This window comes from Podarcis vaucheri, assembly GCF_965113315.1.
Source record: "Podarcis vaucheri genome assembly, chromosome: 17".
In the NCBI taxonomy this organism is placed as follows: domain Eukaryota; kingdom Metazoa; phylum Chordata; class Lepidosauria; order Squamata; family Lacertidae; genus Podarcis; species Podarcis vaucheri.
Window position 1 is genome coordinate 16,210,480 of NC_138755.1, and position 16,363 is coordinate 16,226,842.

At 42.8% G+C, this 16,363-nt stretch overlaps 1 protein-coding gene across 3 annotated transcripts in view; it reads right to left on the bottom strand.

The window, feature by feature from the left end:
- Positions 1-2,436: 2,436 nt before the first annotated feature.
- Positions 2,437-16,363, bottom strand: part of SH3GL2 (SH3 domain containing GRB2 like 2, endophilin A1) — a 90,203-nt gene continuing 76,276 nt past the window's right edge. For all 3 annotated transcript variants that reach the window (XM_082205115.1, XM_082205114.1, XM_082205113.1), the window contains 6 exons: positions 14,147-14,290; positions 12,248-12,381; positions 8,588-8,746; positions 7,925-8,028; positions 6,726-6,850; positions 2,437-4,158 (listed from right to left, as the gene is read on the bottom strand). In XM_082205115.1, coding sequence (XP_082061241.1) covers positions 3,959-4,158; positions 6,726-6,850; positions 7,925-8,028; positions 8,588-8,746; positions 12,248-12,381; positions 14,147-14,290 — 866 coding nt within the window. In that variant the 3' untranslated portion in view covers positions 2,437-3,958. The remainder of the gene's footprint in view (positions 4,159-6,725; positions 6,851-7,924; positions 8,029-8,587; positions 8,747-12,247; positions 12,382-14,146; positions 14,291-16,363) is intronic.

A 16,363-nucleotide genomic window follows, 5' to 3' on the forward strand; every position in this document is an offset into this window, starting at 1 on the left:
CCAAATAGCATCACTTAGATTACCAAGTCACTTTGGGCAGATGTACCTCTTGGTTAGAAAACAGCATTAAATTGTTTGCAATCTGTTTCCAGTCAACATTTCAGTATTAGGATTCCCCATCCCCACTTCGTTTATCTTGATTGAAAACATTCATAAATCAAACTACCGTACTTCTGACTGGTATAGCAGTTAAGCAAGAGTTTTGCATTTTAAAAATGTTCTGGAAGACTGCATAAAAACTTAGAGGAGTCGAAAATGATTGAAGGCAGCATAACCTGTCGATGACAGCACAACATCACCTCCAGAAAGGATAATATATGGCTTGCTTAGCTAACAGTGCTGTAGTCCCACAGGCTCAGCGGCTTCAAAGTGCCTGGGATTTGATACTTGCTAGCCAACCTAATTTGTTAGAAGCCGGCCAGAGGGGTTTGGGTAACCCAGTCAGATAGAAGGCATATAAATAATAATTTACTATTATTATAACCTAAAACTGGGGCACATTTGTGTGTGTGTGTGTGTGTGTGTGTGTGTGTGTGTGTGCCTGGAACTCAGTTCAGTTGTGAAATTTCATGTAAACATTTCTGTCTTGTTTTAATCATCATTATGTGGAATGTATTCAAAGCACACAAACTAATGAACTAATTGCAAAGGAAGTAATTGCAAGATACTTCCTTGGTCATCCCCGCAATCACAGGGAGTATATGCAGCCTCGTTTTGAGCACACAATTAGTGCCCTTCACACACTTACACAATGGCATGAGAGCCATTTCTCCATGCTTCCACTTCACATCACTACAGTGTATATGTGAAAGGTACATCACATCTCTTCCCCACATGAACATTGCCCTAATGAGACAGATTTTAATGATGAGGTGCGAGAGACGCATACAACCAGCCCAATAGTTCGCAAACCGGAGCAGTCACTTCCGGGTTTGTGGCGTTCGGGAGCCAAAATGTTTGAGAACTAAGCTGTTCGAAAACTAAGGTACGACTGTGTGTGTGTGTGCGCGCGTGCGCACGCGCCCTAAGCATTTCTGTTAGGGATTATAGGGGTAGAAATCCCTTCCTCTAAAATGTCAAAGTTTTTTATGTATGTAACAGCAGCAGCTAGGATTCTATATGCACAGAAACAGAAGGAAGAAGCAGCTCCAGCCAAAGAAGAATGGATAAGTAAGATAATGGAATCTGCAGAACTGGGAAAATTAAGACAATCTAATGATGAATGTTTTATGAAAGAAAGGATGCCCTTTTCAGACTATTTAAAGAAATATCGTAGTATGATGAACTTGAAAGCAGGATTTGAGCTATGAGCAACAGAAGTAATTAGACTATACTACAGTGGTACCTCGAGTTACAAACGCCTCAGGTTACAAACACTTCAGGTTACAAACGCTTCAGGTTACAAATGTTTCAGGTTACAAACTCCGCTAACCTGGAAGAGTTACCAGTACCTCGAGTTGAGAACTTTGCCCCAAGATAAGAACCGAAATTGTGTGCTGGTGGCGCAGCAGCAGCAAGAGGCCCCATTAGCGAAAGCACACGTCTAGTTAAGAATAGTTTCAGGTTAAGAACGGACCTCCGAAACGAATTAAGTTCATAACTAGAGGTACCACCGTATTATGGTTATGATTTGAGAGATAGAAGATAGTTAGCATCAGAAGGGGAGAAACAACAGCTCCATGGAAAAAAGGGAAGTCGACAAAAATAAGAGAAAAGATGAAATTGTGTTTTGACTGTATATGTTAAAAATATTGAAACTTAATAAAACAGAATTGGATGAAGCTGCTGATATTGACTTGTGAAGACTTAACAGCTTGGGACTGAGCTCCTTTACCTCCCATAGCATCTTGATGCCTGCATCTTGGGTTAGCCAAAGACCTTTTCCTCTGTTACTTCCTTGTCAAAGGTGAAGCAGGCAACAATCAGAGACAGGGCTTTTTTGGTGGTGGCACCCCATTTATAAAAAGCCCTTCCTAGGGAGCCTCAAATGACCAGCACTTGTTTTTTGTTTGTTTTTTTCAGGCACCGGGCAAAACCATTTTGTGTTATCCCATGTTAGGCATTTGCCAATGGTTCTGTTTTATGTAGCGGTTGTTTTATTCTGTGTTCTTATCGCCGTGGCATTTTTAATGACGAAAACTACATCAGAGCCAATTTTGGCAAAAGGTGGCGCATAAGTATTTCGAAAAAACAAATCAAATAATGATTCTGGGAGGGTAAGGAAACTGGGGTGGGTGGGTTGTTAGTTGTTGCTATAGCTAGACAATTGGAAGTTGGAAACAGGTGTTGATCTCATGCAAATCCCCCAGATTTTTACTAGAGTTCTCCCAAGCCCCCTCTCCAAGCCCCCCTGCCCTGACCTACAGAATGCGATTGTGCTGGCACAACAAGAGAAACAGCAAATCAATGATATGTGGGGGAAAGCACACACACTCATTCACTAGTCAATCCGCATTTTTATTTGAAATAACAATGCTCTCCATGGTATAAGTTTATACATTAAAAGCAGGAGGATTGCCGTCGTTTCACACGGTCCAATACTGAAGCGGCACGTCCAAAGCAGTGCAGGAGGAAGAGTCTGTACATATAGAAATATATATGTACGTAGATAGATAAATAGAACTCTGGGCAACTCAAATTAAAACAAACTCTTACAGCAGTTACCAAAAATAGGAACAGTGAATCAGCTAGAGACATCACTATGCACACACAAAATGTAGGACACGGAACGGTGTGTATGTATATATATATATATATATATATATATATATATATATATATATGACTCTGGAGAGGAAAAATCAACTTGAATGTTTTTGCATATATAGCCACATGTCGCTTTAATTGCTCAGCACAAAGATTCTTCTGTTTTGTTTGTTTTTTAGTCCTCATTGAGGGCAGAATATACACAAATGATGTTCGAAGAACACAAGGTAGATGAAAATAAAAATTACATAAAGTGAGTTGCTTTTCATTATTATTTTTCAGTGAAGATGTAGAATAATATTGGGGTTGTTGTTTTTTGTGCCTAGACTTTACACAAAGTGGAAACAGTTGTGTTTGTTTGTTTCTTTAGGTTTTTCTTCTAGCATCATCTATTTGCTGCTGGCATTAGGTTGTTGTTGTTGTTGTTGTTATGTCCAACATTTCTGAGGAAAGCCACATTGGCTTGTTGGCGCTTTACTTTCCTGGCCTGGCCTTTGGATGGTTTCAAAAGGTAACCTGGATACTGCACAGGCCTCTAGTTAACTATTGCGTATATAAAAGCTGGTTCTACGCCAACAGCGGGTATAGAATAGTGGCGATTCATCTGTGGAGAAACTGAAATATACGCTATGCTGTTTCTCCAAGGACAGGACTCTGTCTTTCCCTCCCCCTTTATTTTTTCCTTTTTAAGAGAAGAACGACATGAGAAGCTGGTTAGCGATATTAGGCCCGCATAAACCGCAACATTTGGGAAGGGAAAGATGGAACAATCAGGGGCGCTACCCAGCTCCCCACTTTCGATGGGAGAACAAAAATGGCAGTAGACTGGTGACAGGCTTTTCTTCCCAGCTAACTCAACTGCATCCCCCATTCCCAACACTATGACTGACTCAAATCGCCTACCGCCACTTTCTCCCCCCATCATTCTGCAGACATTGCTCTGTGGCAACCGTGCGTGTGTGAACGTGAAAATCCCACGTGCCTGGGCACACAGCCTGGAGAAGTTAACACGCATCACCACGATGTAGCATGACAACACGAAAACCAAGGATTGTCTGTGGGGGCCCAATGACTGGTTTTTTGTTTTTGTTTTAAGAAAAAAACACCACCGCAGCTTGTATTTGTGATGTGGAGTAAGCAGCCATATTATGTATTCATTGCTTTGTTTTTAAAAAGCAGTGGTGTCGACACATGACCTGTTTTATTTATTTTTCGAGGGGGGGGGGAGATTAAGACACGTGACTCAGCCCTCCTAATGAGGCAAAGCGACGAGAATATCCACGTAATTAATAGGGAAAAAGCCCGACTGGCCATGAAGCATCCCTTCATACCAGTTTTCGTCAATCTGGTTAGTGAGGGTAATGATATCACCCTCTTTAAAACCCAGTTCCCCTTCGTTTTCAGGATCGAAGTCATACAGAGCTCGACAGCACGGCTGGTCCATGGGAACATCTGCAGAGGAAGCGGAGGGAAGAGAGGGGAACAGAAACAAAGGCGCTTAGAGACAGAGAAAGAAATCAATACTGGTAGAAGTCAGGGGTAGGCAACGTGGTGCCCTCCAGCCCTCATCAGCCCCAGCCAGCATGGCAAGGGATGGTGGGCACTGTAGGCAGTGACAACTGGGGGGAACCAGGTACCCTACACATGACAAAAATAAATAAATCTGGTCCAGGATAAAAAAAATGCTAGACCAGATGGGCTCTTGGACTGGCTGAGGAAAGTAGTCATACTAGCTGATAAATGTCTGGTTATAGCACAGGCTTGGGACATGGGAGGACATATCCCCCTCCATATCCCTGTGCTGCCATCCCAATTTGGCTGCTATTTACACATGCACACACAATTTGCACAACTTTTTTTTTATTCTCGAGTATGGACCTTGTGCAACTTTCGACTCCCTAGGCTGAACGCAGCCCAGGAATGATGCTCGGAAGCCCACGGAGGGTTCAACAAACCTCAGTAAAAGGACAGGCGTCCACAATGCCATCGGAGACTTCTTCTCACCTTCAAAACCCTCATTGACGGAACACATGGCCAAGGACATCGTGGCTGCTGGCAACACGCTTGACTCCCCTACATTCAGTGGGGTGGACACATGTAGTTTTTCTAAGCATGACCAGGAAACCTGAGAGCCCAGGGTTCCCAGTGTGTGGAAGCATTTGTGCCAGGAGTAAGGTAAAGGTAAAGGGACCCCTGACCATTAGGTCCAGTCGTGGCCAACTCTGGGGTTGCGGCACTCATCTTGCTTTATTGGCCGAGGGAGCCGGTGTACAGCTTCTGGATCGTGTGGCCAGCACGACTAAGCCGCTTCTGGCAAACCAGAGCAGCGCACGGAAACACCGTTTACCTTCCCGCCAGAGCGGTACCTATTTATCTACTTGCACTTTGACATGCTTTCAAAGTGCTAGGTTGGCAGGAGCAGGGACAGAGCAACGGGATCTCACCCCGTCACAGGGATTCGAACCGCCGACCTTCTGATCGGCAAGCCCTAGGCTCTGTGGTTTAGACCACAGCGCCACCCACGTCCCTTGTGCCAGGAGTAGCTAACTTTATTTGGTGGCCCTCTGAGGGTCCCATACCAGAAATGGGTGTAGACAAAATCAAGTGGGGCAACCCACACAGAGATCCACACCTCACAGGAAGCAGGCACAAATGCACCCCAACACTGTGCCAACTGAGTTTTTAATTTTTGCTTCATAGGAACACTTGATTTTTTAAAATTATTTATTTGAAAGGAGCATGGTGGGCATCTTGAGGGAAACTGGCCTGTGGTCTAGATCATGTCCTCAGACCAAGAATTGCATACCTCAGCCTAGACATATTCAATGGTTTGCACCCAGTACCAGGACCACATTTTATACTGAATGAGCTGGGGTGGAGTCAGGAGGTCTTTGGTCAACACAGATTATGAAGGTAAGCATGGGCCCCTCTTTGGGGAGCCACCACCATTTTCTGTCTTTGCTGCCAGTTGGTTTGGTAGATCTACCAATGGCATTGGATCAGCAACCCATGGAGGAATGCTTTAGGCATTGCAACCTCACAACCTGTCAGCGCCTAAATGATATTGAGCATCAGAATAACTTGGCCACAATAAGGAAATTTTGCCCGTGGTATGACTATTTCCCACCTTCCCACCTCGACTCTCTGGCACTCTAAACAATCTAAATAACCTAGCAATTCTATAATATAGACGTGCCTTTACTCTCGCAAGATTGAATGTATTGACCTTGGCTGTATTTGAGGGACGATTCCAACAGATTCCACATGAAAAACGCTTATGTCCCTGTGGAGATGGCAGCACTGAATTGGTGGTGCATGCCCTTCTGGCTTGCACCCTTTATAAAGACTTGAGGAATGAGATTATCACCCCTCTTTTATTGTCCATTCCAGGTCGCCCAGCCACTGCCCCAGTGTCCTTTCTCTTGGCAGATCAAGATGAGCAGGTGACAGCAAAGGCTGCAAGGTTTTCAGCTGGGACAATTAGAATAAGATCCACTATTTGACTATTGATTAAAAACCTTAAAATGTATTTTATAAAATTGACTTTTTAAATTCTTTGTATATCGTATTGTTGTTTTATTGCTATGGCCGATGGCTGGCGCAAATAAATATTCATTCATTCATTCATTCGTACTGTGAGAATAAAAGGAGATAATGTCATGTGCGCCAGCTTTGTCTTTTTGGAGGAACAGTAGGAAAAATATAAATGTATGACAGATCAACCAATGAATTACGCTGACAGATGCCCCTGCTTTTCAATGCTCCTTGTCTCATATCCAAGGGCAAAAGTCTGTGCATTTCTTCCATGGTGAATTATGCTAGGTGTGCCCACATCTGATACTGCCCATGCATCTTTCTACAGAATTCATCCTTTGGGCGTTCCTAGCCAGAAACTGAAAATGCTATTGCAGGAGTCGCTCATGCCAGCATTTGTCCTTGTTTAGTATAATTTTCGGAGCAACCCCCAGAGAGACTTTACTATCATATGTTCCCCACCCCTCCTTTCCACCTTCTCTTACTTGAGGGCTTGGGAGTGGTGGCATTAGAGAGCCCTCCGTTGTGCTGATTGTTTTCAGAGAAGTCCAAACTCATGCGGGGCTTTGGCTGATACTCTCTTCTGGGCTGAACTGAGGCATCTTTTATCCTGCCAGACAATAAGCAAATCCTGAGCAAGCAATTCATCAGCAAATCGTAAGCACCAAGACTAATGAAAGACAAAAAGTTTCCCTTGAATTCTGAATAAACTAGAGTCTCTTAGATATTTTGTTTTGTTTTGTTATGTTTTGGTATATTTATAACCAGGGCTTTTTTCAGCTGGAGCTCACCAGAGCTCAGCTCCGGCACCTCTCAGGTGAGCACCATTGCCATTCTAAAAGAACAAGAGAGAAGTTCATGATGAGCTCTGGTACCTCTTTTTCTAGAAAAATAGCACTGATTATAACCCTTCATTATAGTAGATCCTTTTGTACTTTTTCCTGGAAGGTCTGATTGCAAAAGACCTCAGGAAAGCTGTGTTTCTGCAAAGCTTTCATGTTCTGCGGTTTGAGGTCACATTTGCAGTGGAACTGAAGCTATGCAGATTCCCCGGCTCACTGAATATATTGAACTCTTCGTTGATAGAATGCAACAGACTGGACTTGTCCAAGGTGCTTAAAGTCAACAGTAGAAAGACTATATATAGTTGAGTAAAAGTGTATTAGGTAGCTCCAAAATCTTCCTGTCAACAACTTAAAAAATCTAAAACAAGCAAAGAAGCCAGCTCCAAGCTTTGCAACACCTGAAATCGGTACGCATGACTTCAGAATGAAAAAAGGGAACTAACCCCACCACCAGTCTTTAGAAGCAACATTTCAATCCATCTGTATCTGTTCTTTTACTTGCATGGGAGCAACTGTGCGAATACTAGTAAGGCTAGGGATGGTGGTGGTGGTAGAGACCTCATCACAATGAGGATGTTTTTGATTGAGTGCCTGCTGCAAAATATAACATGCTCCACCCCTAAGTTACACTTACGCATCTTACTTCCTGGTGGCTGCAACCAAGGGGATTTAAGTTATGTGTTAAAAGACTGAACAGATCAACAATACAATTTCAAGCCTGTTTTTTCTGGTTCAGCACTGCTGACATGTTTGCACAGACAATATACACGAATTGAAACATATATTAAGCCTCAGATCCCCACCCCCTTTTTTTAAGAACATCAAAAATATTTAGCTACCTCTCTTCCAACTTGGAACTAACTTGCTGGAGGATCTGTGTGGCTTGCCTGTGGTACTCCAGTTGGGCTTGTACAAGGGCAGATAGCTGGCTCACTTGCTCGATCTGAAAAAGGGAGATATTGAAAACGTGTGTTGATTATTGTCGTGTGGCTTATTCAAAGAGCTTTCGTAAAGGCACTAACACTCCAACATGCAAGAAACAGTGAATAAAGTATTATCTGTATTGGACTGGAGAGCCAAAGTGAACATAAATGTATGTAGACTTGTGTTAGGAGCTCACTTCAGCAGGAAATGGGCAGAACCATTGGTATACCAGTGGCAGACTGGTCAATCAGTATTGGGCATTTTCTGAGAAAGAATCATTCGATTCCAGCTGGGTTCTGGAATGAGGGCTAGATAGACGTTGGCCCGGGGCAGAAAGGTGCTTCTTATGTTAAGAGTCCATACACAAACTAGCTTGCACACAAATAAAACATTATTATTGTGCATGCTTGCTCTGTTGATTTAAGAAATACGATGATGCATATTCATGGAAGAGAGTCTAGGAAACATGAACACATAACTCAGTTCTTTTGTTTTTCTACTCATTTAAAAAGTCGTTAAACTGCCAACAAACATGTCAATACTACAACACATTCCAAGGAGATAAGAGATTTGCTCACATCCATTTCTAGCAGATTAAACATGCTCAACTCAGCAACTTCCTTTGACTCATCAAACTTCTCCAGAGCCGCACGGAGTTCTTCATCTGGGATTTTGCCTTGCCTTTTCTTCTTGTAATCGAAATCCAGGCGTCTGCCCTCCAATTTTTTAAGGTGATGCTGAAGAGGGGGAAAGGGTGGAGAGAGATTCTGCAAGTCCTCGCCTCTGCCTTACAAACACAGTGGACTAAATAAAGACTATACATTCAAACTTATATGGAATGAGTTGACTAAGTACCCACAAATTCTGCTGTAGAATCAAGTCCGTATGCTGCTCATATTGCAGATAAAGGGCCGAAGTCATAGTTGGTAGCTGTTTAGATGTGAAACTACCCTATCAGAGTGAGTGAAGGCCAAAATACATAGAATAGGAGAACCACACAGTCATATTTTTAATATAACATTATTTGCCTAAATATGCAACTTATTTATTTTTTATTAAAAAAAAACAAGCAATTTTAGCTTGCAACCTGATTTTTGTCTCACTGTATGAAATATACTCAGATAAAGGCTTCAGTTTATTTCAGTCAGGGTGTAGCCTGGCTTGTAGTCCCTGCCAGACCCAGGCTATATATCATGTAACCACACCCTAGGTCACACCTGATAGGTTAGTTCAAACTTCCCTTCTAGAGCTGGATTGGACGGCTCCACTGCCAATCAGATGCTGCCCTCTAGAATCCTCCCTGCCTATTATTCTAGAATCCCAACTCCAGACATAACACTGTAGTGGATAGGAAAGCTTCACAGTGAATTCAAGACCAGCTGTGCATCTTAATTACATCCTTATTTATTCAAGGACCACACACTGCTTCCTTGAATTTTGACAACTACCAACTACATCAGAAACTATGTTTATCACAAGAATGTGGCCTTTCCAGACTCTAGAGATCATCAGGAAAAGTGGTACTCCGAGATCACCCTTGTTTTATTTTGTTGATTGTACAGCATTTCAGTGGCTACCCTCCTACCACAATTAAAGCAATAAGTAGGTGTTTATACTGACAGGAAATTCCATCAAATTTGCAGTCCTTGAAGAAAGCAGTACTGCACAAGACTTCACTGCAGAGGGAGCTGAGAGTGCATCCAATGTAGCACAAAGTTAAAGTTGATTAGTGATGTTCTTGTTGCGCTGGCGAAACATTGTTGGACAAGGGAAAACATAAGTACTTTACCAGGCATTGCTGTGAAACAAATTGCACAATAAACATTGGCTGTTGCACAACAAACTTCCACTAGCGCAACTGCTGCATTGAATTTCTTTGCTGCACAACCTTTAAACCCTGCCATCTGCTAGCAAAAATGGTGGATATGGGCCACAATTATGGAGGCAATCCTGCCAAGCTACTTCACTGCCCAGTTCTAGGGAGCTTATTAGCCTTAAAAAAAAAAAATGGCAGAAAGTTAAGAGATGGTAACATGACTGGCGTCTTCTGCTGCTGTTGCTTTCCTATTGCTCTTTGGGTTTATTTGTTTTTAATCTGTGGATGGTTGTGGGGTTTTTTGGTGTTTTTTTTGAAAGCTGTGATATAAACAACCTTTCATTTGCCTAAGGTGTACTTACAGCCCACTAAATTAAAGGACAGTTTAGGCAAAGGGACCCCTGACCGCTAGGTCCAGTCACGAACGACTCTTGGGTTGTGGCGCTCATCTCGCTTTATTGGCCGAGGGAGCTGCCGTACAGCTTCCGGGTCATGTGGCCAGCATGACTAAGCCGCTTCTGGTGAACCACAGCAGCACAAGGAAACGCCATTTACCTTCCCGCTGGAGTGGTACCTATTTATCTACTTGCACTTTGATGTGCTTTCGAACTGCTAGGTTGGCAGGAGCAGGGACAGAGCAACGGGAGCTCACCCTGTCACGGGGATTCGAACCACCGACCTTCTGATCAACAAGTCCTAGGCTCTGTGGTTTAACCCACAGTGCCACCCGCATCCCAAAGGACAGTTTAGTAATATCTAAAATAAAAATACAGTGGTGCCCCGCAAGACGAATGCCTCGCAAGACCGAAAACTCGCTAGACGAAAGAGTTTTCCGTTTTGGAGGTGCTTCGCAAAACGAATTTCCTATGGGCTTGCTTCGCAAGACGACAATGTCTTGCGAGTTCCTGCTGGTTTTTTTTCTCCCCCCCCCCTTTTTCTAAGCCTCTAAGCCGCTTATCAGCTGATCCGATAAGCTGATAAGCCGCTAAAAGCCGCTAATAGCGCTAATAGCGCTAATCCGCTAATCCTTCAATGGGCTTGCTTCGCAAGACGAAAAAACCGCTAGACGAAGAGAATCACAGAACGGATTCTTTTCGTCTTGCGAGGCACCACTGTAATAATTTTACAAATAAAACATTTTTTCAAGTGCTCTTCAGTCATTAGAGCTGGAGCTCTGAGTGAGCTTGCAGATGCCTGTATCCAAACACCAGTGTCTGAACAGAACTACAATTCTCAGGCTGCTGGGGAAGATGCTATCGTGTAGATGAGGACCGCAACACTGGCCACCAGGGAATGTTCTCTTAGTTTTGACTTTGGAGTAGGAACTTGCCGCTGGAAGTGATTTCTATTCTTGGATTCCTTGTTTCCACTTTTAAGTACATTCTCCCTGTGCTGCACTGCATAAAGGGTTGGATCCAGTGCTATGCACTTACCTGGGGGTCATCCCGTTGAAGATTCACTTCTGAATAAACATACATAGGATTGCAGAGTTAAAATTAGCTGAGCAATGTTATATATTGGTATGACCACCATTTAACTACTCCTTCTTCTAAGATAGAGATAGGTGATGATAGATAGATTATAGATAGATATTATTATTATTATTATTATTATTATTATTATTATTATTATTATTATTACCCCGCCCTCCCCAGCCAAGGCCGGGCTCAGGGCGGCTAACAAGCAATATAAAAACAAGCTGAATGAATACAACTTAAAAACAAGATTAAAATACAACATTAAAATATAGAAACATTAAAATATTAAAATGCAGCCTCATCACAGGAGGAGAAAGAAAAAAGAAAAAGGGTGTTAGGGAATCAAATTGGCTCCAAGCCAAAGGCCAGGCAGAACAACTCTGTCTTACAGGCCCTGCAGAAAGAAATCAGATCCTGAAGGGCCCTGGTCCCATGAGGCAGAGCATTCCACCAGGCCGGAGCCAGTGTTGAAAAGGCCCTGGCTCTGGTTGAGGCTAATCTAACTTCCTTAGGGCCCGGGACCACTAGGGTGTTGCTATTTATGGACCTTGAGGCTCTCTGTGGGGCATACCGGGAGAGGCGGTCCCGTAGGTACGAGGGTCCTAGGCCATAGATGATAGATGATACATGATAGATACATAGGATAGATACATAGGATAGATACATAGGATAGGTAGAAAATATTGTGTGTGTGTGTGTGTGTGTGTGTGTGTGTACGTACACACACACACAATTAAATTACAGATATGGAGCAGGGCAGAGGTAAGATGAATACAGTGCAAGCATACCAACAGATCCAATCAGGTCTCCTGCCAGCGCACTGACCTCACCCCTTGGTTTCTCTATCCTGGTATCCTGTATTATGTGGAATAGAAAGGAGGAGCTACAGTGCAATGGTTCTGTTGTGTATCTTGCAATGGCCAGTTAATTTCTCAGCAAATTACCTGTATTTCTCTCAGATCTTTGTCATGAAGGTTTTGAAGGGGATCAATAAAATTCTGTTTCACATCAATGTCCAAAGAATCTTTCACCTCGGAAAGTTCCCTCATTGCTTCCCCAACGTCACCGAGAGCTGGGCCTGAAGAAATGGAAGAAGAGTCTACTTAATCTTGATGAAGAAATAAAGACTGTGCTTCCACATCAGCATAGAGCAGGGCAAGTATTGAGAAGTTCATTACAGAAATAAAATTCTAAGCACGGTTCCTAAGCTCAGTAATTTCTCAGGAATCAAAAACACAGGGGTGAAACCCAGCATTAATCATACACAAATAGACCCACTGAAACCGCTGGATTTAATCCACTGATTTCAATCATTCTAATGTACAACTAATGTTGAATATCACTAAAGGCATTCTAGGCAACAGAACTTCTGCATCATGGCACATAATCATGCAACTCCCTCCCAGATGACCTTTGGTTGTCTGCTATGCTGGCCTCATTCAGACCCAGCCTGGGGGATACCAGCCATTAATTTGTTTATTTGTAAAAACCAATAGTTTCCCACACTTCTAGTGTGGAAATCAGGCTCTAGTGCAGCTAAGAAGATTAGAAACAAAAGCTTATAAGCATGGCAGGATGTGAAAAAGCCTATCTATCTATCTATCTATCTATCATCTATCTATCATCTATCTATCTATATCATCTATCTATCTATCTATCTATCTATCTATCTATCTATCTATCTATCTCTCTCTATCTATCTATCTATCTATCATCTATCTATCTATCTATCTATCTATCTATCTATCTATCTATCTATCTATCATCTATCTATCTATCTATCATCTATCTATCTATATCTATCTATCTATCTATCTATCTATATCTATCTATCTATCATCTATCTATCTATCTATCTATCTATCTATCTATCTATCTATCTATCTATCTATATCTATCTATCATCTAATCTATCATCTCTAGCTAGCTAGCTAGCTATTATCTATCTGTCTCTCTGTCTATCTATCTATCTATCTATCTATCTATCTATATCTATCTTTCTATGCTTAGGTGAGTAGACAATGCTCATAGGATCAGGGTATCCCTTTTCAGTGGACATCTCATGAAAGCAAGATAGTAGATTAAAAAGTAGATATTAAAAGCACTTGTGCCTGTAAGCCCTAGTTCAGACTGAAGGTTATCTGTGCATGCTAGAGAAAATTACACGAGCCCAAGGGTTGCTACTATGCCCAGCAGTGTATATTCTGTATAATTAGCCTTTGTGTGAAACAGCCCCAAATGTTTAACTGTCAGAAAATAAGTGGTATTGACGTCCAGGAGGAATATCCGCTTTGTCCTGGATCTTAGGCAAGTCAATTGAAAATGGCATATTTTGGCTCAACAACTTTAGGCTTTTCTTTTAAAAAGCTCAAAAACATTTGGGGTGTCCTGGTTTTTACTTTTTGAAATATGGCAACCCTACATATGGCGTGCTGTTGAATTTTTTTACTGGGAGCTTGTGTTTGATACAAACTATTCTCCAAAGGTCCAGTTATTAACATTTAATTCATAAAAGAACAATTCAGCAAAACAGATGCAGAGATTCAAAGCAAATTGTGGCTGCAGCTACACATTTTGCATGAGGGTTCTCTGCATGTGCTTAGTCATTGCCCTCCCACATGGGAAAAATCTGCCCGAATAAATGTGTGGTATGTTGTGATTTTAAATCTTGTTGTGAGCCACTTTGTGGGGAACTTCTCTCAAAAATCAGGACATAAATTTGTTTAAATAAATAAAATATGGCATAATCAGGTTTTGCCATTTTTGTGCCACCTCTGGAGGCCTAACCCCGAGAAGGTCTAGCCAGAGGTATCTTACAGTGCGGATTTGAAAAATCGCATTACCAAAGTTGCATTCGTCTCCAAGTTCTTTTCCAAACTTCAGCATCGCATCTGCTAACAGGGCCTCCGCCTGTTGGTAACCTGGTCCTTTCTCCTGGCCTCTGATTTTGGACATAGTGTTGAGCATGTTGAGTCTAGCTCTGGAAGCTGCAAGCAAGCAAACCAGCTAATTAGCCCAAGAGAAGGTGACAACACAGGACCAAAGACAGAATAATAATTTTAAAAAGAGTTTTCCCAGTGAGTTCTTCAGCCATTGTGAAACTCCATTTACTCCAAGATTTGCCATTGAAAAGGCATGCATAGTGTGGGATGTAATCCACTGGGAGCAGTCAAACACAACATTCCTTGTTTTCCTAGAGTTGGACATGCAAGGGGATGTTTGGTTCAGCCAGTCAAAACTTCCTGTTTCCTCGTGGGCTGGAACATTCTTCCTTTTGCATGTGACTAGAGGTGGGTGTGACCTTACCTGCCCAGGTAACAAAAGGACAAGGCATGCTGCCACACTCTCTTTTTCACTTCCTTCTTCATCGGACCAGCTTCTTAGCTGGAAATGCTCTGCTAGCTTCTCAGCTAGCAGAAAGCACTGGGATTATTCCCCCATTATGGGGTAGGTCCACATATACATATTTATAACTAAGTCGGCCTTTAGGGATCCAACTGTGAACTGATGTGAGTAAACTTCTTTTATTGACTTTGAGTAAGATTGTTGTGTCTTTATTCTTTTAAGAGGGATAAAAGGGAACTTACCAGGAACATACAATTCAATACTGAATTGTATGATAGTGAGAGGCCTACACAAGCCTGCAACAATATATCTTCTCCTGCCTCCCAGAACATTCCCACACATAGCAGCCAATCAAAGCCCCATTAAATAAATTTCCTCATCTTTCGGGTGAGGTAGCTAGCAATGGCTACTAACCACAATGGTTATGTTCTTTCTCCACTGTTAGAGGCAGCATACCTCTGAAGAGCAGTTGCTGGGAACTCCAATGTAGTAATAACGGAGACAACAGGAGGTAAGATGCAGGTTAGCTGTACAGAAGCACGCTGGCAAGCATGCTCCAAGCAAGCTGCTGGCTAGCTCTGCCGAGGCTCCTTTTATTAGCAGAAGTCAACCGCTCGAAACAGTAGTGAAACCATCCTGAACTTAACGTATTTCCATCTAAGGACATTTCCAGTATTAGCAAATACACGTGTCAGCAGGTGTTTCCCTCAGATGTTCCCCCCGATACGTCTGTGTCCCTGGTCATGCTCCAGCCAAGTGATATGTCTAACAAACAAATTGTGAGAGGACAAAAGGCCGGGGGAAACCCCTGTTTTCTAGCCAAGAAGGCAAAAGGTCGGGGAAATCAGGCACAGCACTCCTTGACATACTGTTGCATGTCTGGTGCGAGGTTTGTCTTTACAAAGCGGAGCGTTACCTCCAACTCCAAGTGGCTAGAGTTGCTCTTGAACTCAGTTCCAGCTTGTATGCTTCCCATAGGGATCTGGCTGGCTACTTTGAGAGCAGAATGTTGAATTTGATGGGCCACTGGCTGATCCAGCATGGCTTTTCTTGAGTTCTTATGTGGTGGGAAAGTGTGGGTGCACCACAGGCACACTGGGTTGGCTGGTGCACCCACAAAGGCTCATCCTCGCTGCCACCCCACCCTACTGGCATACCCTTGTCCAGGTAAACAGGAGTGATGCCAATGTCAGGAGGGCAGTTTGCTCTACCGCATGTGTTGCTACTGGAAAAAAGGAGAGCAAGAAGAGATATGATGGCCATCTTCAAATATCTCAAGATTTATCCCATGGGAGATGGAGCAAGATTGTTTTATCCTGCTCTGGAGGGTAGGACCTGAACCAATTGACTTCAAGTTACAAGAAAGTAAGAGCTGTTTGACAATGGAACAATCTTCTTCAGAAGGTGGCGGACTCTCCTTCCTGGGAGGTTTTTAAGGAGAGGTTGGATGGTCATCTGTCATGGATGCTTCAGTGGAGATTCCTGCATTGCAGGGGGTTGGACTAGATGACCCTTGGATCCCTTCCAACTCTACAATTCTATTATTCTTCTTTTTTAAATTTTCTATTAAAGATTTTCCTCGTACCTACAGGACCGCCTCTCCTGGTATGTCCCACGGAGAACCGTACGGTCTTCAAACAACATCCTGAAGGTCCCGGGCCACAAGGAGGTTAGGCTGGCCTCAACCAGAGCCAGGGCTTTTTCGGCTGTGGCCC